The sequence below is a fragment of the Ornithodoros turicata genome, chromosome 3 (genome assembly GCF_037126465.1).
Source record: "Ornithodoros turicata isolate Travis chromosome 3, ASM3712646v1, whole genome shotgun sequence".
NCBI classification, from domain to species: domain Eukaryota; kingdom Metazoa; phylum Arthropoda; class Arachnida; order Ixodida; family Argasidae; genus Ornithodoros; species Ornithodoros turicata.
In genome coordinates, this window is record NC_088203.1 from 107,012,016 (window position 1) to 107,037,934 (window position 25,919).

A 25,919-nucleotide genomic window follows, 5' to 3' on the forward strand; every position below is an offset into this window, starting at 1 on the left:
ATGTGCAACATCTTAACTTTTAACAGTACCTGGTTTTAACCTTAGGCGTTAACTGCCACCATAAAGTTGTTCAGTCCGACGCTCGCGACCAAAGTCGTCCGCTATTTTGTTAACTGTTACGTCAGATGTTATATCGCAGTACGATACGGAAATATAGGAAAATCTGCGTTGTGTGCAATTTATAGCGCTCTACTGCGGAAATATGATTTGTCGCGAACCGCAAAGCAATGGCGCGTGGCGGCGTGTATGCCGTCTGGAGACCAGGGATCGGAACCTAAAACCGCTAAAACCCGTATTTTTCACTGAACAGGAAATGAACCGAACCAAATGATTTATATCCCGTTGAACCGAACCGGAACTGAAAAAAATAAACGTAAAAATAAGGAATAGCGGTTACCGGTTAGCGAAACGGTTCAATGTGCGTTGTGGGAGATCGGAACTAGGATTTACACACCGGATTGAGCCGCGTTGCGAAACAAATTCGAAATCGAAACTGAACAAAACTGCAACCCAAGTGCGCCAAGTATTTCCTCCTCGCAGCTATTGCGTTCATTCAGTTGTCTTAGTTTTGAGGTCGGGCGGTGCATTATTTCACCAGGTAAGGTAACACCTATCATTTATCGGGTAGCGAGTCAAATTTCTAGCTCCCAAAGGAGAAAAAGTAGCGCCTGATTGAACACACGAATATATGTGGTCAGGAACGACAAGACACGCCATTTGTCGTGTGTTATCTATTTTTTTCTTCCTTGTGGTTGTTGTATGCTTTCTTGCACGCAATTTTGTCGTCCAGCAACCCCAAGTTTTCATTTTGAGCTATGAAAGTAACGACCCATTCCTGCGCCAGATATGTACATAACAGGTTGTATTCGATGAGTGAACGTAGAGAGTACAGCATATGCTTCTGTAACGTTACACCCGAAATGCAGATCTGTAACACGCTGTGAACCACTCGGGAACCCGTGTCGGCAACAACAACAACAACAAAAGTATATTTGCGTTATTTGAAAATCGTACGGATATGCTTGCTTTTGACCCATATGGCAATCACTCAAAATTCACTTTCCTGAATCGAATCGATATTCCGCGCCTCTGTGGAGCTGAACCCGATAGGAACCATGCCTGAACCCGAACCGAACCAAAAATTAAAAAAATAACAGTTCCGATCCCTGCTGGAAACATCACATTTTATCTGATCATGAACACTACCATGGGAAATATCGTTATTAAGAAGATTCTCTAGAATTCAGCACTGCATCAGAACACGTTTCAGTAAGACCGTTCAATCGAATTTTAATCCATATATTATGTTCTTTTGTGTGCTGCAGACTGTTGCAGTCCAGAAGCACGGACATGCAATGATGATGTTTGATATTTTGCACACCAATTATTAGACGAATCACAAAGCTTTCTGTTCGACACTTTCCAATAAGCTCATTCGCGTCAAATAAAATCCCTTAGCGCCGCTTTGAAGTATACGGGAACTTGCTTATTAAGAAGGAGAAGGTATGGAGAAGGTCTCCAAACTGTTTTCATTTCTCCTCCGACGGCTTTTTTCACGAGCTGTCAAGGTCAGCGAAAACGAAACATGAACTGTTCTCCCTTCCTGATGACAATCTCCCAGGATGCAAATGCAACGCCTGCTTTCTGCTTAGGGTCGATTCATATGATGCAACTCTGTTCCCGCTACAGTTGCGCGCTACCGAAGTTGCACCAAAAATAGGTCCCTTTCATACGGCGAGCAACTTGGAACGTCGTAGTGGTCACCGAGCGCGCCAGATGGCGCGAAAAAACATTAGCATCATTTTCGTCAAATCGTACTACGAGTTCCGCTCATTTCGACTTCAGTCCGTTGCGACTTCCATAATTTTTTATAATTTCCACTGGGCAGTGATAATTTCATCGCCCCGCGTAATGCCGCTGCAATAACTGACACATCGAAGTCTTCCTGATTGGTCGCGCTTGCATTGGTTGCACGGTTGCTGAACAACAACCGAGGCCGACAACGGCAAGCCCTTTCACCACCCACCACCACCACCACCACGCTGAACAACAACGAATCCCGGTGCCGGCTGTGGTGTCTGGGGTTTTTCCTGGGTTTTCCTCAGACGCTTTCAGACATGTCGGCACAGTTCCCTTAGAAGTCGGCCCAGGACGCACATTCCCCCAGGGCGTCAGTCATGACGTTGCCCACATACGTGAGGCCGACAACGGCAAGCCCTATCACCACCACCACCACCGCTGAACAACAACAAGTTTATTGAATGACGATGACTTTCATCGACTAGGAGCGATACTCTAAACAAACGGTTGCTGAATGTGCTCCTGGAAGTATTGTTAGTTGCGATTTCTGCTACGTCAGCGAAAAAAATAAAAAAGAGAAACTTATATCCAGACCCAGACGAAAATTATTCTGGTGGAATTCAGTTTTACTGGAAAAAATGAGGCCCCTCTAATATATCGCCTAACACGGAACACCCGAATCCAATAAGCGCGGTGGCGTGCCCCGTAAATTGCGTACACACCGAAATGATCAGAAACGAGCGAACTAAGTTTTTCTTCACATGGTTGCACGTTGAAAAATTGGATCACTCCGAAGCACACGCCTCAATTGGTGAAAATTGGATCCAGTGGAGGCCCATCTCAACGACCAGCAGTTCAGTTCGCGCTCAACATGTATTGAATCTGACGGAGACGAGCGCAAAGAACCAGTCTAGTAATTGCGAAGGCTTCTCGAGTTATATAGTACTCAACAACGAGAAACTTTTGACAAAATGAAATAGTATTTCACGAAGATAGTTATTTGACTGCTTCAGACGGGACAGCCCTTGCAAAAGTTGGCTTTCCCTCTCTATAGAATTATTCATTTTATAGACTATCTAGTACCTATCCACTTAATCTAGAGAAACCGTATTGAATTCCTATTGACAAGCTATGCTTTTTCTAACCAGTGCTGCTTTCTACTTTCTATACATGAGCATTCTATACATGTGTCTGTAGAATGTGTATAGAAATACACAATGTCTATACATGGACCATTTATTGCGAGTGAGAGAGGTAAATGCGCGAATGTGTGGCACTGCGCATGCGTCACTTTTATGTACCTAGTGAATGCATCAAACCAAAACAACAGACGTTATGTTCATGGTGAAATAATACCCCAAGCAAACTTCACCGTTCTTTCTATGTGTAACTGAATTTGTCTTGGACATCTCACCCTTCAATTTGGCTCAGAGGCGAGCAGGACTCTCGGATTCGCGGAAGCTCTTAGTCTTAGGACAAGCACTATATCGTATATTTTCCCCTGGGAACAACATGGCGATGAAGTGAAAGCGTCACTGCCTTTCTACGTGCGCTTGTTTTAACTAGGGGTCCTGGTACCTTTTTTTTTTCTGCATTTCTAAAACTCATTGTCCGTTACTGGAAGTCCGGGAAACCCACCAAATAGAAAAGCAGCAGGAGAAAATGAAATGTGTAGTGGCAGAGGGTAAAAATAAAAAAGGGGGCTTATTTCTACCGAAAACTGTGGTTTATTTATAGTTTATTGGCTCTGATGGATATTTCAATCAGACGAATACCGATTCTTAAGTATTTCTTGCTACTTTGAACACATTCCTGCTGTCAACTACATATGCACTGTCTAAAGTAAATGTATACATTTTGTATAGAATGTCTATTTGCTAGTTGAATAGAATTTCTATAGAATGTGGACGGCCAATTTTGTATAGAATGTCAATTCAAAATTTTTTTGCAAGTAGTTAGGATCTCTATGCACATTTTATCGACACCTTCGATAGACGTTGTATGGACAGTAGATAATGGTGCTTTTTTGTGTGTGTGTTTGTGTGTGTAAGGGAGCCTTGATGGCGTGCGGGGGAAAAAGTTAAATGAGAGGTGGATGGCAAACGACCTTCCTAAACCTTCGTGTGCAGTTAATGACATCAATCGAGGCAAGTTTGGAATTCCTCTACGGACGGCCGGCTATATAGAAGATGAACAACGCCATTTATTATGGTACATACTTTTGTCTTCGTTAGCCACGACGCCATGTTTTAGAGCGCGTAAAAAAGAAAATCAGCCGAAAAATAAGAGACCGGTTTTTGGTCAAAAACGACAAATATTCCGAGCAAAGCCCACCAGAACATCTTATGTCGTGTAAAAACGGAATTTGTTGTTGTAGGAAAATTTGTTAAACATTATGACGACACTCGCTCAGACACACTCGTACGACATATGCACTTCTCACCAAAGATTATGTACAATGTATACTACGGTCATTCCCGGGAATATTAAAGATGGGATGGGCGGGATGAAATTCATGGAGGTGAACCGATTATGCTTACAACAACAAGAGAAGCTATGCGTCCTCCTCTCCGAAGACGAACAGTTCCTCGAAAATAGAAAAAGGCGTGTGCCACAGCTGTGCAACGAGCAGTCAGTAGAACACGAATGGCCGGGCGTCGTTGATTGAACTGCACTGGGAACATGTGTGTGTAGAACGCCTGACCAGGTTCCAAAACGAACATGGCAGCCGAATAAGACTGGCTGCAGTAAGGACAGTTGAGGTGATGCCCCACGAACATAGGCTGGATGGCCCACGCAAAGGACCACAAAACGTCACGGAGTGTTCCACACACAGACAGTTGTCGTCCAGAAGATGTCCGACGCAGGGTCGGTATAGCTCTGCACAATTGCTTTTGGCATCAGAGAAGGAAAGGCGGGAACGATAGCTCAACTTTTGCATCGTTGACAATTTCATACCCATGTTGCCAGTAGCAATGTTCCTGATTTAGAAAGCTCTCTTCCCACTTGATCCCGACGTTATCAATTTGCCGACGTCATGCCGATGGCTCTTCTTATAGGAGATGCCCAGGAGTAGAGTCTCACTCAGATGGGTCGCCTTCAGAATGCTGCAAAGAATATTCCTTACCGCCAGAAACAACGTTTAGTCGTAGTCCCTACTTCCGGGGCCTCCGTCCGCCAAAGAATCCGAGGGATTCATCAAAACGCAATATGAGCTCTCTCTGATTGCACAAGCAACGCCTTTGATGACTCGACCTTCTCATTTGACGCGGTGTGCCGCTTCGTTGAGGTCACCATGTTATAGCTCTGAGGCCACCGCCATGTTTGAGAAAGTAGGTAAAACACCGCAACATTGCGGCAACGTTGCTACTTTTAGAGTACCGCTACTAAGTAAGTGCTAGTCAAAGTACATTGCAGGTTTGATTTTAGAACCCCCGTTGGCGTCACCGAACCCCAACCTTTGTGAATAGACAGATTTCTTCCGACCGACTTTTATCACATTATGGGACATGGTTTTCCGACGCCGTACACAGACCTCACATACCGCCTGTCGTCCACTGGACTGCTCCAGACGCTTTAGTTCTCGTATTTTCATCCTTTCTTCATCATCTTCACATAATGTTCCACCTTGAATGGGGTAGGGTACCGCACCGACGCGGTGAAACACCCCATCTCATCGTCATCATTTATTGTTGTTGTTGGCCACAAGTGGCTGTCAGTATATTTACGCCAAAAAGAAATAAAAAGAACGTGACACGCTCATACAGAGAATGCTCAAGCGGGAGCGTCTTTATCCATCACCTAGATTCGATGAAGATGGAAAGCAGTTCGGACACACGTTAATCGATGCTAATAATAATAATTCGTGGCTTTATACGTTACGGGACAAGTATAATCACGAGCAACGTCACTTTGGACGGTCTGCGGAAATCTCTGCACGCAGTATTTAATTAGCGTCCCTAGCGGAAGACGGCGTGTCCAAGCAACTTGTACCCTGCCACAAAGTTGCTGGCGTCCTCGGCCAGGTTCGAACCCGCAACCTTGGGGTCAGTAGGCGGACACGCCTCCACCGAGACCGATCGATGCAAAGGAGCTGGCTTACGCCCTCTCCTCATATCGGGAGAGAGCGATAACGGAGTGACTCAGGTACGCAGCCACCTGTTCTTTTTTTTATGTAAGAGGAGAATCGCTCATAACACGGAGAGGCGCTGTCTTGGTGGTGTGCAATGTTCCGTCAGAGGATCTCAGCTCAACAGCGCCATCGTTACTACGGAAGAGCTCATTGAATATGCATGCAAGACCTCCCTCTGTGGGAACATGCGTGATAAGGAAGCCTCCGAGAAACTCAATGGACCGAATCCGCGTATAATAAATAAGCTGACACCACTTTATGGCAACGTACAGCAATAACGTAAAGAAAGAGGGTGAGAAAACACGTCGTGGGGGAGTACAAACCAAAGGCAACCTTTGACCCCCCGCTTTTAGGCGTTTCCACGAGATAGACGGAACATCTCGGGCGGGATCCTTCGTAAAGAGGAAAGAATGCCTTCCTCTGCGTGCGGAAACCTTCTTTCTTTCGCTTACGGAGGAACACGTCGCAAAAATCTTACTTGTTCTCGAGAAAATCGTTTCATTCAACAAGTGCGCCAGTTATGATTCGCGAATCGGGGCACACTACTGTTCACTGGCTGCACAACACGGCTTTTGTCTGTTTTCCTTGACATTCTAAAGCGAATGTCAGCGTCGTAGTTCCTCATAGAGATGATCCTACCTGGTATGTCAGACAGGCAAAACAACTCGGTACCATCACCTCAAAAGTTTTTTTTTTTTTTTCCTCTCTCTCTCAGACTAATTCAGTTGCCCGGGCCACAGCTTGGAAGGTGGACGGGTAGGCGGAAGGCCTTGAACAGACTCCTGAAACTAAAGAACATTGATAATACACGTACCGTCCACCCCTATTGCACTCGACTTTCAGTACATTGTGCTGCTTGGGCATGTTTCCCGCGGGCACGGAAAAGTAATCACGGAAAGTTATCGTCGGGAAGAAATCTTGATGAAGAATCGCTCTTTACCGAGCGCTGTTGGACAACAGAGAGAGAGAGGGGGGATATGTTTAACGGAGTAAAAAAAAGAAAAAAAGAAAGAAAAACAAAGGGAAAGTTTAACCATACTAGAGGCTTGCTATTCCCCCCCCCCCCCAAAAAAAAAAAAAGAAACAAGAACGAAAGAATTAAACACGAAGCAAAAACATAGCTATTGGTCAACAGAAAATGACAGAAGTGAACCAGCAGCTACGTTTTTGCGTGATACACAAAATTGTCTGCACCAACCCGACCAGGTGGTCAAGGCACTCAAGGCGAGCGTACGTCTTGTGCGCGGGGCAATATTCGTCCGTGTGGACAATCTGATGCGTATTTATTTCACACGACAATCATGTACAGTGGAAAGGGGGGGGGGAAGCTACTATATGTAGCTTGACGTGCCCCTGTCCCGAATAATTCTAACATCACAACTCAGCTGTGTCTGAAAAGGAGAAAGTACATACTTCACGGCAATGATGAGCAATGTACCTCAAAATTGTACTTAAAGTAAGGTACCAGGTACCTGGTATCGTTTGTACTTGAAGTGCGGTACAAAATATCCCCACTGCATACTTCAACTAAAGTAAAAAGTACTTCAAGTACTCATCAAGTGCACGGCCAATTTAATATGCACCATCTTTGCATTTCACTGTTTGGTGACTATATGACTTGCTTTGCTATCAAAACTTTAGACAGTATTCTTTGCTAGTGTTATGAAGCTCGTCAAGTGCTTACCCGTGAATACCAACTGACTCAGATGGCATAATTTGCAGTTCCATGTACGGAGGCAATCAGCCATGCTGTGCAGAACAGTATTATGCCGACTGACTGACCAAAGATGAGTGATCACCCGGCTAGTGTATAGTGTTCTGGTCTAGTGTAGTGTGAGTGTACGAAAAATTTGGAACTGGTTGTCGAACTACAAAATATAAATTAGCTCTACAAATTAAGTCCAATAGCAAATAAATCACTTAACTCCAACTCGTTACACTAATGACTTTACACTGCACATTGCCGTTGAACTGCATGTAGCGACTGTAGCAAATGTAGGAGAGTGTCGGAATAAAGCACCTCGCTGGAATTAATAATATTCGGGTACAACGTGCAAGGAAACTTCAGGGGGCAAAAAGAGCAAAAGCCAACGCACGTTATACAAAAAAACGACGATAAAACCTGAGACAAGGAACAGAAAAATGCCTCGCACTTATACATTTCAGAGCATTCCTTGCTGCTTTCAGAAATGCAACGTTTAAAAAAAAGAATATACAGGAAGTAAAAAAGAATGAAGCGCAATGTAAATATTCATGTTTATATGACTGATCTGTAGCAGAGTAATTCCTGTGATCGATTGGAAAAAAAGAAGAAAGAAACGTGAAATAAAATGAAATAGGAAAGCATGCATGAGTGCCTTTCGGTCTGTTACCTTACTTCATCATGTTATAGTCCATTCATACATTGTGGTACAAAATGATTATTAATTGTCAATGGAGGAAACAATATTTCGAAAAAACACTAGTACCATGCATTGGGAGAACTGAAATGACAAGACATCGTGGTGCTGGTTGCAGTGTCAATGCGTGCGTGTCTTTGCATTCAGTTCCTTTGACATACGCATAAAAGCACTGGCTCTTCGTCAACATTTCAAGCCTCTCAACAATACATTTTCTACCTCGATGTGAAATTTAAAAACAAAAATAATTTTTGGTACTTTTTATGATTTTGGTCTGGAGTTCAGTTTTGGTGCCCGAGTACCTGATGGAAAGTTACTACGGAAACTAGGTACTTTAAGTACATGTACACGATTTGAAATGTACCTAGAGTAAAGTACAAGTACTCAGAAATGTGCTTAAAGTACTACATGAGTACTTGGTACTTCAGTTACCTCCCCTCACTACTTCAGAGCCATCATTGTTACAGACAAATAAATTGCTAAAGAAGACAGGACGTGATAGAATTTTGATATATAGATTTTTACCACATAATCCCAGTAAATACAGATTCAGTCATCAGAAGCAAGGAAGAGGGATCTGATGGTTCGTAGATTTATGGTCAGAAACTTGTATGATTGCTAGGGTTGGTAAAGTGTATGACAAAAGCTGTGTGCCAGGTGGGGACCGTGCGCAAACAGCGTGCTTTTATCATTCTTTACCAAGGGTAGGTCCTCCGGTGGAAGCCGGGAAAAATCTGCTATAGGCACAACGATGGTACTTTATAGATGAGGTCACACTGGATGTATAGATGTGCGACGATGACCGTACGATGATGTTTAACCCTGGTTTCAAATTTGCTTTGCCCCTATACTTCTGCATAAGGCTCATCATTGTCATCACTTAATTTAGGCCCCCTAGCTATGGGGCAGCGTTCCACTCCTATAGACTGGAAAGCCTCACTTCATAGTCAGAATATAATTGTTATTGTTGTTGCATAACGGACCTCGCATATATGAATCTATACGTGAACCCGTCCTTCAGAAGCCTTCATCTCGGCTGTGGAGGCGATCACCAGTCACCAATATTATCGGGGCACCAATGAAGATGTAGAGCAGCACACCCGACTACATGGCTGCTGTATTATTTATCGAGCCCGGTAGTGAAACCGGAGAAACCTGAGAGGGGAAATCTGAGAGGAAGCTTTATTCTCCGCAACCGTGAACAGTCACGCCCGCATTGAGGCTCCACGATGGGGCTTCCGTTCATTCCATGTTCACAGGATTGTACGTCCAAACAACATCATCCGCGTTACCAAACAAACTACCGTGTAAAGAACGGATTTGTTAAGCCGCCTTGCTAAGCCTAACGGCCGTTAAAATGCGGTTTTCATTCACGAAAACGACCACGAAAACTGATGAAGCTGAAAAGATAAACAGTAATGTCGGATTTTTAAGCGCGTTATATCGTGATTGATTGATTGTAAAAACAAGAAATGGACAAAATTGACTCCACGTACATATAGAGACGAGCTACTCCGCATGGCACGTATACTCACTATCGTGTGTACGGGTTTCTTTGTTTCGAGATCGCTAATTTCGCAATTGGGACTATATGAGGCCCTCCCCCACCGACTCTCTCAGAGTCTTAGCAAATAAATTTAGAATAACACTATGAATAAAGAATAACACAACACAATACGCTTGTGAAGAACATTTTCAAATTTTCAAAGGATTAACTAAGAAATGATATGCAGTTGAAACCAACCAACCAACCAACAACAACATATATATTGTGATGATGAAGTGATGATAGTACAAACCAAGAGCAAAAATATATATAGATCTCAGACGCTTTAAGATAAGTGTCGGTGCAGTTCCCTGTGAAGTCTGCCCTGGATGCACGATCCCCCAACTGCGATAGTCGTGACGTTGCCACTCTGAACGAAACCGACTACGGCACCACCATTGGCGGCAATCTCAGAAATTTCATGGGGGGGGGGGGGGAGGGATATTCCAGGGGTCAACAGCTTGTCGTTGCTCGGCAATGAAGGAGACATTGTAAGGCAAATTGATTTTACCGAGCTAATTGCGCTTTCTTTTTCTTTTTTTCAGTTGGAAAATCTCGGAGGGTTCCAATCCATGTTCCACGTGCTGTGTAGTTTGAAATAGCCAAAATACCGCATTGAGATTATTCGAGAATGTGTGTTTTAGATAAGAGGACATTAATACGACGAACCAACGAATGTATACTCGTACGTTCCAATGGGCCTTTGAGTAAAGCCACAATAATGGGTGGTACGGCAAAAGCAAAGAAAAAAAAAAGGAATGCGCAGTAAAAACCTCATCTTCCATCCATGTGACCACCATACACCCTTGTACAGTGCTTACTGTGTAAATGAGCCCCCAGCACCGTAAATCCGGCACTGCACGTACGCTTCGAAATGCAGGAGACTCACATTGATGGTTGTTACATGAGACATTGAGGTATAGGCGGGCGCAAGAGTTAATTCATGTGGCAATAAAAAGGAAGCACCGAGAAAAACCTCATAGAAATAACGACGGAATGTTCAGTAAAGGAAACAAGGGGCACCGGTTCACTGACACCCTTGTGCTAATAACAGTGTCGCATAAAACCTTAAATATACGTCATCATTTAGGACGAAACCCAGTACCATACAATGAAAGAACTGATGAGTAGGATCAACACAACTCTAACCGAGTGTAATGTATACATGTTGTTCGAAACCTGCCTAAACGGAAGCATTGTCACTGCGAACATGGCTGTCATACCAGAGAACGCCAGCATGCACAACATGGAAGTGGATGGTAACCAGACTACGCCGAGTTGTTCTGCCAGTGGGTCAAAATACTATACGAGAAAAGTCGCTCAATAAACAGATCAGTTGACAAGCATATGTTGGACTTGGCCTTCCCCCGATGGAAAACACAACAACCATCCTGTGGCTGACGTGCGTATGCAGACAGACAGCAAAGACAATGATTGCTCAAGGTTGCTAGACAGAATGACGTACGTCTTCAGAGGGGGGTGACCGGCAGGACGGGGTCATCGTATCCATCCCCAGCAATAAAGACGTTCGCAATGGGGGCTCCACTTTAATTAGGCTTAACGAGGTGGATTGCAGGAATGACGTCACGACGGTACAACGTTCTACTAATGTTTTACATCGTGGCCAGACGTGTAAAAATTTGTTTTCAAACGTAATTAAATTAACAAGTACAAAATGAGAATTGTAATTGAGTTGTACACTCTATTACATCCATTTCGACGCATATATGCCTGCTGTATATAACTTTATTGCGAATTTAATGAAAAGACAGACCATATAGTGTCCCAGACTAAAGACAGGAAAAAGAATATGATTAGAACTGTACAATGTTAGAATTGCTGGGGAAATCTTATCATAGCAGAAAGATCGGAATATTGACATTGAAAAAGGACCCTTTTAGTACGTAATGCCAGACACAAGGGAAATTTCTTCTCCATGTGGTGAGGCAATGCTGCTCATGCGTCAGCTCTAGAGTCACTAAATAAGCTACGCTTCAGAGTATCGACACTGAGTTCCAAGAGCGAGCATGCGCCATCTTGTTTCCGCGCTACCCTACCCACGCGCACGCGCATTGGGCACGTTAGCGCACGATGCCATCTATCGTGCGCGGGTGAAATGTTCCTTTCGTTTACAAGCAGCAGTTGACGGCCTTGAGCTCACCTCGACATCTTCGGGACGCTCAGGTGGATAATACATGGATTATCGCACAACAATCATACACGCTTCTCTATTCCGGAGCGAGCATTACGTTAGCCGTCTTTGATCCTCAACTGGGGATGCTAAGCGGGGATGAGCGGAAGGGATGCTAAGGGATGAGCGGAAACAAGATGGCTCTCGTGCTCTCCCTTGGACCTCAGTGTCGATACTCTGAAGCGAAGCTTATTTAGTGACTCTAGTCAGCTCAGGTCCGTTGGCGTTCGGAACCAAGGTATTTTCGTTCGTTATATCGCCACGACTGAGAAAACATGGTCCATTGAGTCATTGCTCGGTAGCCCCACATTATACACTCCATGAACCTTCCAGCGGGTTGACAGGTACCTTTCAATATATTTCCCCCATCGTGCAGCACTTTCATTTTTGCCACACTCAAACAAATGTAAAACTTTCAGTATGGTCCTCATTAGATGACGGTGATGTGACAAAAAAAAGAAAAAATATGTGGAGATGACCTTGCGTTAAAGAAGCTGTAGCTTTCATTGCATTTTTAAAATATGTCATTGCAGATTGTTTTAGCACACGGATAACGACCTGTCTTGTAGCTGAGACACGCGATAGAACCGGTTATGAGATCCAGGATGGTAGCCAGAAAACTATTTCGGGGGGAGGAGGTCTATGGGGACTTCACACGGGGGATGGAAGATTTACCCCTTTTCCCTCTCCCAAATGCACTACCAAAGGCACGATTTCAGGGGCTTCAACCCTCTAACCCCCTGGCTACATCCCTGATGAGGTCGTTGTCTAACATTTGCTCCATTGGTTGCAGGCTAATAGCTAACCATACGTCGACGACGCATTTCAGCAAAAACAGGATTGTCCTGGATTGTCCTGGATGTCCTGCATGATTGTCCAACAAAGATTGTCCTGGCACCGATTGTTGCACACCCGTTGCGTCCGTACGGCGTTCGAGCACCGATAACCTTTGCCCACGAACGTTTGGGCTATTTCTCAGTGCTGCCCTCGGTAGCCTTGCCAGTGCCCTGCGACAGAGAAGCGTCGACGACTGTACCGTGCGCAGAAAGCACTACCAAAGCTACCGAGGGCAACACTGAGGAATAGCCTCAATGTTAGTGAAAGAGTAAAAGTCAGGGTCAGGTCACCGGAAATGAGAAACGTGTAATACCCAAATTCCGCAGGAAACGAAAATAGAAACTGAAACAAAGCTATTTTCGTTACCTTTACCTAAAACAGAAACGGAAACAAAAATCCCCCGATGAAACGGGAACCGAAACCGCTACCGAAAATTGTCTGGAAACGCGTAATGGAAGCGGAAACGAAAAACGGAAAATTCTTAGTATGCTTAGGTAGGCGTCGCGGACCATTTTCACCAGTGGGGGAAATTGGAGGTTGGGACCATCAATTCGAGTACAAAAACTATTTGATTTGACTGGCACGCAGAAAGAAGTCCTAACCGATTACGCAAACTTTTTTTTTTATTATTATGAAATACTATGTTGTCGGGAACGTGACATTGTTTTTAAACCTTTCACCACAACCACAGGGTTCTAGTAATGGACCAAATAGTATCTTCGCAAATACTATCCTTGGTTGACTCGGAACGTGTTTGCATCTTCATACTTCCGTAGCACGGCTCCTTTGATGACATGTTTTGAGAGTTTGTGAAATCGGTGTAAATTTTTGCATGAGCAAGCAGCGCAAACAGCTTGAGTGTTGCTCGCCGAGTCTATAGTTGTCAAGCGTCATGCGTGGAATAAAAGGAGTAAAAGCCAAGCGCTATTTGAACAACGGCCAAAAATTTCGCCATTCAAAAAATAGACGCAATATGGGCCGATGTTTGTTTCTTCGGGGTAGGACCTTATTTTCGCTCTCTGCGGGTAAACAGGACGAAGGCTCCAAGCAACGCATTCTTCCACGCTGCTCGAAAAGGCTCATTTGGCGAACACCTAAAATATTATTCAGCGAAAATTTTGCCGTAACTAATGCCGTTCACAGACACCAAGATTTGGAATAAAGCTCAACGCATGATCTATTATTTTGCGATATCGCTGGATAAAAGCAAGCTACGCAGAGTATTCATGACATAACCCAATACCTGGCACATGTGACCTTAGAGGACGTGGATCGCTTTGTGGAGGGACGCGCGATACGAAAATTAAATTCCAATCAAATATGTACACAGTTTTCAAAAAAGATTAGAGGGTTATCCGGTACGCGATTGATTGATTTAAAAAAGTGGAGATGTTAGTCCCAAAACTCTACTCGGGACTGGCTACTCAGGTATGCGAAACTTCATCCACCAGATATCTGGCATAGTAAACCAATAATGGCAGATATTGTAGATAAATATAAATCTGTCACGGATGTCTAAATGCATGACGAAAAAGGTGCCGCGCCGAGTCAAAAGGATGATAGAAAACATCTAAAAGCGGACGCCATCACGGACGAACAAACATACAGGGTTGTGTTTATTAGGCATACCTTTTTCAGCCGCCTGGAACGTCGCCTGGAATGTGTGACAGGCACCGTCGCCTCTTACAGACGCACCAACAAGGACGTGGAATAAGAGTAGAGAGGAAAAAATTTTAGAGTCCATTTGGAAGCGTGTTAAGAGCGGTTCAGACGGACCAATCGAAACTCCACTTATTAACAAGAACACTCATGGTCATGATCCAAACCAGATTTGGAAAAGATATTCTCGAAAAGGGGAATTATTGTATCAGGAGGCTAAAATAAAGGGCACGAAAACCCTCTATTCGAAAAATACATTTATTCGAGTGAGGGAAATTGATAACTGCGCAGTAACCCTGCGCAGGAAAGCAAATGTCGTTTTAACTATTCATTTTTTTAAATTCCGCGTTAGCGCCGCGAAGCAACTGTGGCTATGAGCGGCGTACAGACGTGGACAGATGGAGAGACGACAGAAGGAAGGAGTGGGGGAGGTTAGTGTGCGTCCTGGGCCGACTTCAGGGGGAACTGTGCCGACATTCGTCTGGACAGTCTTCGGAAGACCCAGGGAAAACCTCAGACAGCACAGCAGGTGACAGGATTCGAACCCGTGTCACCTCCCAGTCCCGCCGTGGAAAGCGACCATCCTAACCACTATGCCACGGAAGCTGGTTTTAACTACACTTAACTATATTCAGACGTTCGAAATGTGCCCCATATGAACAAAGAGCCACTTCCAAGGAAAGTAAACATGGTGAAAGAACGGATGGACGGCGTTCACGGCTAGCAACACGTTTATTGAAGACGACTTTCGTAGCAAAAGAGTTGCCTTCAAAAAACGTGTTGATAGCAGATGTCGTCAGCCTTCTTTCATCGTGAGTTCTAAGGCTGCCCGAAAAGTGAAATGCTTTATCAGCGGCAGTTATAAATGGCACATTTTCCCCACCGGCTGGGCGTATAATATACGTAGACAGCACACGTGTTGCACATTTATGACGATTGAATGCGAATCATCTAAAATGCGTACACAGCTGTCGTCCACAATAAAATGCTCTCTCCAATAAGAGAGCGTCGTGTTTGTTGAACAATTTCTTGGATAGCGAATGCAGATTTCCGCGAAAAAAATTCCTGATCGCCATAATGGCTATATGCGTAATAGTTTTGTTCAACACAAAGCGGCACGGCCACTAGGTGGTGCGTTTGAGCGGTTGTGGAATGGTTACAACTAAACGTACAGCAAAAATTTCAAGAGGAACTTTCTTGGACAAGGATAAGACTAATTGCAGCCGCATCCACGCCTTGCCTGAGTAACCCGTTGAACGGCTTTTGCCGAGTGAAAGACTCGCGAACTGCCAAGTTCGGCATTTTTGTTCTCGTAGCGTGTAAATGCAGAAATCTAGAAACATTATCTATTCTGTTTGGGAGTACATGAGAGTACTGATGTTCTGAGGCTGTAACAGCATAGAAGGGACAAATACATACAAAGCCTCAAATTGCCTAAGAATCCGTTAAATCATCAGAAGAATCAGTTAAAAATTAATCAATTAAAAATCAAAGAATCAGTTAAAACCATCACCACTGTTTGGGAGGACCCATGTACTGCATTAAAAAAGTTTGAGGTCGAAGCGGTATTTAGGCAATAAAAAAAATAAAAGAAATATGCGAATGAGGGTTTCATGTGGAATTTCCTTAGTTTGCTAAAAACGGGCACACCAGCCCTTTAAAGTGCACCCTGCCGGTAGGTGGGTCGCTGGAACCATATCATGAAATAATCAGTCAGCTCAGGAGGCTTTGTTGTGTTCCAAGCGCGACGTAGACGAAATTGCTAAAAACGTGCACTCGGGCCCCTTAAAGTGCACCATGCCTGTAGTTGGGTCGCTGGAACCATATCACCAAGTAATCAGTCAACTCAGGACACGTGGGTGTGTTCCCAGCGCGACGTAGACGAAATTGCTAAAAACGGGCACACCAGCCCTTTAAAGTGCACCATGCCGGTAGTTGGGTGGCTGGTACCATGTCACCAAGTAATCAGTCAGCCAAGACGCTTTGCTCTGTTCTCAGCGCGACATATACGAAACTGCTAAAAACGGGCACGCCAGCCCTTTAAAGTGCACTCTGCGTGTAGGTCGATGGAACCATATCACCAATTAATCCGTCAGTTCAGGGCGCTTGGCTGTGTTCCCAGCGCGACGTAGACGAAATTGCTAAAAACGGGAACACCAGCCCTTTAAAGTGCACTCTGCCGGTAGCTGGATCGCTGGATCGCTGGAACCATATCACTAGTGCCTTCATAATTTGCCCACGTCTCGTAAGCGTCATTTAACCTTATTTCTGAATGCACTCATACTGACCTCACACCCCTCAGGCCTCACCAGTGACTTCACTCACACAGACCTGGCGCCCCTCAGACCTCATGAGTGCACTCACAGGAGGTCTCATGAGGGGCAAAACCTCATGAGTGCACTCACAGGAGACCTCATGAGGGTAAAGACCTCATGAGTGCACTCACGGATGGCCTGATCGCGGGCTTGCCCTCACTCACCCTCACCTCAAAGGCGTGAGGTGAGGGTGAGGGGCACTCATGAGGGCCCTCATGAGTGAGTTCGCCCAGCTATGGCCATATGTCGGCACACTTCCCTTAGAAGTCGGCCCAGGACGCAGTCGCGACGTTGCACACCTCTATGAGGCTGACCACGGCGAGCCCTTGCACCGCCACTACTACCGTTCCGTATTCAATACGTTGTATGACTCACCCAAGTTTTACCGGATTCGGTTGGTCATGCGTTCGTCCAAGGTCGTGGGTCGCAAAGTTAATCCACAGTGGCGTCGATCGTAGCGACACGCATTATAATTTATTAGCTCAAATAAAGAAAAGGATGTTCACAGCAATGACACCCTTTGTGAACGTGACATAACTGAGATTACAATCAGTTGGGCGTCCCAATTGTTTTGAGTTGTAAGTATAACACCGTGGAATCCTGCCTGATTGATTGATCGGCCTATACTTCACAAAATGAATAGTTTACGCTAAGGACTGCCGGCAATACACCATGTAGAGATGAGAGAGAGAGAAAAGAAACTGTGGCAATGTTGCCTTACTTTGTAACTAAGTGAAGTGAAGTGAATATTATATGCCGTTTAAAGACAAGGCACAAAATATCTTGCAGCGGTCACTGGTACGCGCTCGCTCTAGAACAAACAAAATGACGTCTCGACCTTTCATTATTACCCGTATTTCGACCGTGCCAAATGGCGAAATCATTAACTCTCCGCATGACCAATTGCTTTACGTGTGGTCTGGTCATGGAGTAGGTAGGTTCTTTAATGCACGACCGCGATTCACGTGCGGCCTAGCATTGTAGGCCCTTTGCTGAAGGAAGTCGCATTTGGAACAGCTCAATCATCATCACTATAAAGATTGCGATCACGGCTGCACTTGTGACCCACAACATCACATGTGACTCACAAGGTCACGTCCGTGTCCTTTCTATACAGCAAAATAAAAGCTCAGAAAGCGCTTAATGACGCACTGCTGTCAAGTGTGAATAAATAAGGCTGCCTATGTTCAGCATAGAGATATAAAAAAAAGTATCGAAGCACGACAAGAAAATTACCAAAGAAAAAAATATGAGAGCTTCGACATGTCCTACTGAAAGCGGTCATGAAAGCAACCGTTGGGAAAACATTTACGAGGGAGGCACAATTAGAAAGATTGGGAATTTTGCTGAGCGGAGAAGACTCCATATAACGTTGAGCCACTCTGTATACCTGACACAGTCAGGGGTAAAGAATTCGGAGAGACAAAATTCTTGGTCGTTGTGCCCAGCTCAGACAGAATTCGCACAGAAAGCAGAATACTTGGTGTAGAACTAAAACATGATCAGGTCCTGGAAGACGGGTAGGGGAGGTACAAATCATGTGTTGGGCATTTTATTTGGAGTTTCTGGCGCAAGGATATCGAAGGGCATTTTATTTAAATCTAGAATCAAATCCACTTGAAAGAGTTATTTGCACAGTGATATAGCTTCGCACTGAATCAATTCGGGATTGGTGTTTGGTGCTTTATGGCACAAGACCGACGAAGGCCAAATAGTGCCAAGACACATGATTTATTTTTCGCGCTGTGTTGGCATGTTCTGTGCTGGTTTGAGACAAGAGTCTTATGTGTCATTGATTTAAAAAAAAAAAAACGGTGACTGCTTTTGTGAAGAACTTTACATGTACTACGGTTGCTAAGAAAGAAGACATAGGTGCGTTGTTAAATTTGAAGCAAGGCAAGGAAATGTATGTGGGATTATGGGATATAGCCACGGCAATAACTGCCACTAATACCCTCCGGTCTCCCTTCTGTGATCGCCGCATCCATGGCGCCCACTGCACTGCGAGGGCTCAGAAGCTTTGGGGAAAAAGCCTCTGGCGAGGGAGTCACCGACTTTCCTCAGTCTAAAAGACTTCGAGACATATTTCGGGATTGAACCATGTTTTCTACAGAGAAACTTGGGTTAAATTGCGCGGTCCAGGCTATTAAAATAATAATTCACCAAAGCCCAAAAACTGGATGCACACCTGCATGTGACAAACATGACTTTAGTGACGTTCTGTCCAGTACGCAAAAAAAAAAAAAAAGCTTATTTCCGTATCACGTGCTTTGTTTCCTTGCTCTTTCCAGCGAGAATCATTCTTCCAGTACACCACGTAATGTGTGAATCCTTCCTTATTTGTGGAAATGTGCGCATTCACGACCTACCTCAAGGACATACGTGTTGATATAATCTTTTAATTCATTCAGTGCTTCCACACGTCAAGCGTCCTGGAACAGCTAGTCGCACCAGTGCGACCTACGTTTCCATTTTTTTCTTTCTATTTCTATTCTATTCTATTCTATGTGGAAATGAAGATACTCATTTTCAACATTAAGGGTTGTTCGGTGTGTTGCACTTCGTGAGGAAAACATACATTATTAAGGCAGCACACTTTATGCGGACTCATCGGTCTTCCGAGCTGAACATTAACATTGTCGGCAGCAACCACCGTGAACGATTACGTCCCATTTCGCCTAATCCAAGCTATCGGATTAAAGAGGAGGGATGGGGATAGGCGAAACGGGACTGAAACCAAATGATTGACGCCTGTAAGAAACACACTTTACGTATAGTCTTAAACAAGGACTCCTTGCATCTCTAAATCAAGGTGTGTGCTATCACATCAAATGAAACTAGTCAATTATTATCGATTAAAACGTTTTCGTTACTTATGAGTGGATGGATAGATGAATGTTTAAAATGGATACACTGATTGCCCTACAGACTGGGACCTAGCTGCTATAACTACATAAAATCGCTAGCACCTGCGCCTCTTTCGTGCAACCCGGGGAACTGCATTTAAAAACATTTCATTGTAGTGCTTAAATGGCGTCTCGAGGTCTTTTCAAAACATAGGAGGCATCTTTTAGATGAAGGTGTACAGATAAAAAGTCTGAGTAGGAAGTACAATGAGACATAAACATATGTCTCAAATTATGGGCTGCATTGGAAGAAACACCCCAATGTGACATCCAACAACAACAACATATATGTTCTGATGATGAAGTGGGGAGGTTTTCCACTCTAGGAGTGGAACGCTACCCCATAGCTAGGGGGTCTAATGTGAGTGGTGACAATGATGAGCGATGACGATGAGAGATGACAGGAATGATCGGAGCGGCGATGGCGATGCTGAAGGTGATCGTGATGGTGGGAATGTCCGAGTGCGCTTCTGGGGTCATAATGAGTCCTTTAGGCCATCCAGACCCGCAATCTAACACTTGAATGAAACGTCCAACTAGAATGTTCATCAATGAGGTTTCCTACAATATATAGGTGGTTGGCCATCTGGTATAGTATACGCTCTTGCAAGTACTGTCGGCTTGCAAAAGCGCCATTTGTGCTGCCCTGGTAGGTTTTCAAAAAATAATTTGTTCCGAATAAAAGCAGACATCAGTGTAATGAAGTGGGTCACATGTTCCCCAGTAAAATAACGATAAACCGCAATAACTTTCATTTGCTTCCATATTTTAAGCACATGTATCTCACGCGACACCATTAGGTAATAATTCCAGTTTTGCTATCTGTGTTGTCCAATCACATAATTGTTGATCGTTGCTCTGAGCGCCAGATGCCTGTTACAGTGTCGCTATTATCCGAGATACACGCCGTAGTTGCCATTTTCACACAGACGTCCCTAAGCTTTGCAGTGTTTCAAAGAGTCAGCTTTCCGGATCAAGTGCCGCATTTACGAAATCCTGATTTATAAACTATTTGATTTGGCGTGGGAAGTACAGATATCCGGGTCTTGATTTGCAAAAATTTATTTACGTCAGTAAAATGAAGATTTCATTTGTGTTCTCATTTGTATAGTCAAATCCAAATTACTGGTGCAAATACCACGCGTTCTTCCACAGGAACACATACATGAGGTATTTGATCTGAAACTCCTCAACTCCCTCAGAAAGCCCGTAAGAGAATGAGTGAGAATGACGAGACACGATGAGAGAGGGTGTCACGCCGCTGAACAAAAGGCTTCGGGCCCATTGTATTGTGAATTGCCCTGTTCAGGAATAATCTCCGACAGACAGATGGATAAATTAAGCGGACAATCCTCGACTACCCTCGAAGCTTAATTGCTAACTGAGTTCTTTTCTCTCTCTCTCTCTCTCTGTAAAGAATTGCAAGCAGCCTTTTTCTGACTGACTTTTCGTGCCCAATAAACAGATTTCCGTCCTAAGTGTTTATGAGGAGCAAATCACCCGATATCCCCGATCGAAAATTTCAATTCCATTGATGTACAGCAGACTGAGACCATCGCGATAACTGCAAGGGATAAAAGCTTTGTGATCGACACAGCCCCGTCCAGGGACGCAATGCTCAACATAACCGTCTCAACAACAAACGTTACGCACGTGGCTGAGTAATGCGCACATCACGGAAGTCATCTCGGTTCGGGGTTGCTTCGAGAAAAATATGGCTGTTGCCAAGTTTCCGGTAATATGTCGCTGATGAGGCGAATAAGCATTTTATGTGACAAGACGTCCCCAGACGTCTAGGCAGCCCCGCCATCCTGCTGGGACGGCGTTTTGCCCCGCGCTTTTGACTGGAACGAACCTCGAATGGACGCGGCTAAACAAGGGTTTTCGACTTCAATGTCGCCCTGTCCCATCTTGCCACGATCGATCTATCCAACGGAACATTCAACAAAGTTGGCTAGCAAGCCATTTACAGAGTCAATAATTGCGGAAGCAAAAATTGCCCTTTGGTCATCAAGCTGCCTCGGTGGGGTCTTCACAATAATCAATCATGGTGGCGATGACGAACAACAGCAGCAGCAAATGGAAGTTCAAGTTTAGCGAGTTCATATCTACACGTATGAAGATAGAATGCGTCAAAGTATTTCATGTGAGCGTTACGCAGCACGTAATAAATAAATAAATAAATAAAAAGCGTACAAAGTAACAACCAAATAAAAACTAACGGCATTGGGTCAAGTGAAATGTATTTGATTTTCTGACTGACAGCAGACTTGGGGTCGGATGGATATGGTCACATTGCAGTGTAACTGCACAGCGATAGTAAGTGCATAGACTGTAATTGCGGTAAAAAGCTTGGTCACAAGATCAACAATATTGGACTGCATAATCCAATGAACAGCGTACTTCTCCATTTCCAGTGGCGTGCAATTTCAGACGAGTTCCTGCCATGTGCTGCGCAAGGGTTACTCAGAACTAGTCCTCTTAGTTTAATTAGTGGACAAAACAGGAGGGCGATGACCTTGGTAACTTTTGAGGGGGATCTTTGTACACCCGAATACGGTGGAGGATTGCAACGTTCATCGACAACGCTCAAAATAAAAAGTCACGCCCAAAAGCGAAAAGATAAACGAACGGTGATAAACTTTCACCACCCATTACTAGAATGAAAGTGGCGCGGTCGTTTATTTTGCGGAGCACGTTTTCTTTCCTGTGGGCGGGATACACGTTCGTCACCGACCTCCGTAGCTTTGGAAAGTACGCTGCTTGGAGATATCACGTCCGTCAGTCGTGTACTAATGCTATTTTTACCAAAGGCATCGACGGTCGTATAGCATGTGTCCGAGACCACAAAAATATGTCTGGATACCGGGACTAGACAAATCAACATCCACTAGAAAAGCTAAGAAACCGAATATTCTACAACAGACGTCACGAGAGCTGTGAAACCTTCACCTGCGCACAAAAGGAGCAACTAATTTTTATTTTCATAAGTCCAGGTATTATAGAGAGCACTACATTTCTATCCCCGAAACGCTGAGATGAACATCCAAAATATTGCGAAGGAGACTTGCGAATCCTAGAAAAAGTAGTCTGGTGTAGTCGATAATGAAGTTTGGATTCAAATTCCACCACTGCCATATTTTCAACGCAAGTTAACTTTGGGTACCCACCCAAAACCCTGCTATTCACTTGGGTTACAGTCTAAAATTCCCCAGTGGTGGTGAAAGGGTTCACTGAGGTGGGCAACGTCACGACTTACGGGGAATGTGCGTCTTGGGCCGACTTGGAAATTCCCCAGTGACTCTGTTGAACACGAAACAAAAGCCAACGGGGAATATGTTTCCTTTCTTGATAGTATGAAATGTTCGGACGTATTTGCTGCCTTATAAACGTTATACGCCTTCATAGATCTGCTTGAAAGTACATACCGCGGAAAACCTTTATACGTCCCCGCCTTACCCGCTCCTTCCTACGTGACTATTTTCCTCCCCTATTTAGTTATTAGTTGGTAATAATTGTACAGCTGTTTAGTGATAACATTAACGTACAAGGTGGGGACAACGAAGGGTAACGTATAGAAAACAGTCCCTGTAATTTTGTTTCATCTCAGGACGTCGCGATAAATATTTGAACGTGCGAACACAATTGCTCGTTATGTACATAATTAGCGATTAGATAACTGCGGTAAGACTACAAAAACGGTGGATTACGACATTGCCTTTATTCACATACCTTCGATGTATAAGCAAGGAGTCCAACGATACCAGGAACTACATTACAGTTATGCGTAACTTTTGTGTTACTCACCTGGCTCTACTGTTAACGTATTATCCCGGAGGAAGTTCTCGTTACAAGTTATAAGTTGACGGCATTATCTCGTCAGCTAGTAAACAGCCGTTCCGAGAGACCCATTACGCACAAGGGTGGATGGCATGTTTTTCCCATTGTTTCAGCGTTTAATTTAAACCCTAGAATATAGTTTGCTTTTCACGACTTCACTTTTACTACCTTAAAGTATACCAAAGTGCTGAACACGTATGCAACAAAATACGTTGGTTACATTTTGTGTGCATGTTAATACAGAGTCATCTTAATTTTTCCTCAAACATAAATATGGTGAGCGCACGCGTAAACTCCTGGCATATGTTTTGTCTTCTTACTGTTGTTGCGCAACCCTTTCTAGTGAGAGCTTGGATGGGACCCTAACCCACGCTCCAGCTCAACTATCCAACGTCCACGCTAAGTCAGCGCTCTAGATGTTAAAAAGTGAATGGAATTTGTCGGTCCGAAAACTCGGTACTTATTCGTTACTAAGTGACTACCCATAGCTACAGACAGACACTACGAAGGGAAGTGCCTCAGGACCAGTGCCGCCGATATTTCCAACAGAGACTGTTCTTCCGTCTACAATATTCACACGAGTACTACTAATAGAACTAGGCAAAAAAGTACTAGTGTAAATATTAATAATAATAATAATTGGAAAAATAAATTATTATTGAATATTGACACGCTAGTACTTCCTTGCCAAACATACCGGGTCGGCACTCTTGGCTATACGGACGGCGGTTTACGGTTACAGTGGCGACATAAGACATGAATGAGGGTTGTCATACCCCAAAGTGCGATGCTTGTTTCGATTGTTTAAAGCGGAGAAACAAAACCAGCTTCTTTCAAAGTAAGTCTCCCTTTTAATGTCCCCATAAATAAACGCAGGATAATTAAGATGGAGTGTGCTTTTTATCCAAGGGAAACACAGCTGGTTCAATCCCGCGATGTTCATTTCTGCAGAGAGGAATAATGATAATTAGGACTAGATTTACACCATTTCCATTTAGCGATACTATGCTATTACACGCAAAGTAAATAAAATTTCCGCGCAGTGAACTTGAGCACCGCGCAGCGATTGACAGGCGTTATACTTTTTCGAGAGTCAAAGAATTAAACGATACTGCAAGTCGCACTAGATTTAAAAAACAAAGAAAAACGAAAGAAAAAGGTAAGTAATCTCCCTGTGGTCACTTTGAAATGGGGCTGCGCTCATAGCCGGTTAGATGGGTCGGACATCGATCTCCGGACAAAACATCGGTGCGCGGGACATTTTCTCACCCGGTGTGTTCCACAGTGTAGATGCGATACATTTTTGCTTATCACATCAATAATGACCATACTACACTACGTTTATGCAATTCAGGTAGCAGGAAAATAAAAGTCAATATACAAAATAAAAGTTTGCTTTTGGGCCTCAGCTCATTATGTCATTAAGGAATTTAATACAAATAATGTTGCACAAAACAAGTAAAAAGAACGTTGAAAACAACGGTCACGTATTTTATAAATCTTGCTTTACCGTACACTCTCCCCCATGTACAGGAAAAGCAGATTTATCTCTGCTGGTATCAATAGTGAGAGCAGGTTTGAGATAACCTTTGCCCTTGACTTCATTTGATCAATCGCTAATTCATATTTTCCAAAACAACTCAGACTCAGCAGAATATTGCCATGTATCCTCCAGCATGGAAGAAGGGGGGAAATGCACGGAATTTTCCCACAAGAAGAAGGAAAAGCAAGATACGACATTCGTCAATTGACAAGACACGATCCCCACCGGAAATCTCACCTAATACATTACGTGATCCAGAATACTAAAAAGCGTGCTTGTCGCGGACATGGATTCCGCGGCAGCCTTTTCGTATTAGTCGAGTCAAAGCGTGGTCGTGCCTAAAAATAATCCCTGTGGTGGAAATATTTCAATCGACCAACAACAAATGCAATAAAAAAAATTGAATTCGCGTTACGCAATAAAGAAAAAAACGTCCGAAAGACTCACCTGATTTACTTTCCCGCAGTCGCATCCATTCGTTCAAAAAAGGACTAGACCGACTTCAAATATTGCCGCTTTCGATACAAAATTTAAAAAAAATCCCACAAAAGCATCCCGCGAAGAACAGCACGTGATTCACCGCAGTCACACTCGAAGCCACTACCGCGAAAGAAGTCTAGCAGAGAACGCCCCTTCGCGCGCGGCTCCGTGCTGTGAACGAGTCACGTTGCGGACGCTGGTGGCGCTGGCGTCGTTAGCGCATGCGTACACACGACCACTGTCTGGTGGCCGCGTGGGCTTGTCAAAAGTG

At 44.1% G+C, this 25,919-nt stretch overlaps 1 protein-coding gene across 6 annotated transcripts in view; it reads right to left on the bottom strand.

Annotated features, from left to right (window-relative positions):
- Positions 1 to 25,848, bottom strand: part of LOC135389141 (ADAMTS-like protein 5) — a 41,234-nt gene extending 15,386 nt beyond the window's left edge. For 3 of the 6 annotated variants that reach the window (XM_064619151.1, XM_064619150.1, XM_064619155.1), the window contains exon 1: positions 25,616 to 25,846. In XM_064619151.1, the coding sequence (XP_064475221.1) occupies positions 25,616 to 25,640 (25 nt within the window). In that variant the 5' untranslated portion in view covers positions 25,641 to 25,846. Of the gene's footprint in view, positions 1 to 25,615 lie in introns of all 6 variants that reach the window. The other 3 variants (XM_064619153.1, XM_064619152.1, XM_064619154.1) reach the window with 2 other exon arrangements.
- Positions 25,849 to 25,919: the final 71 nt, after the last annotated feature.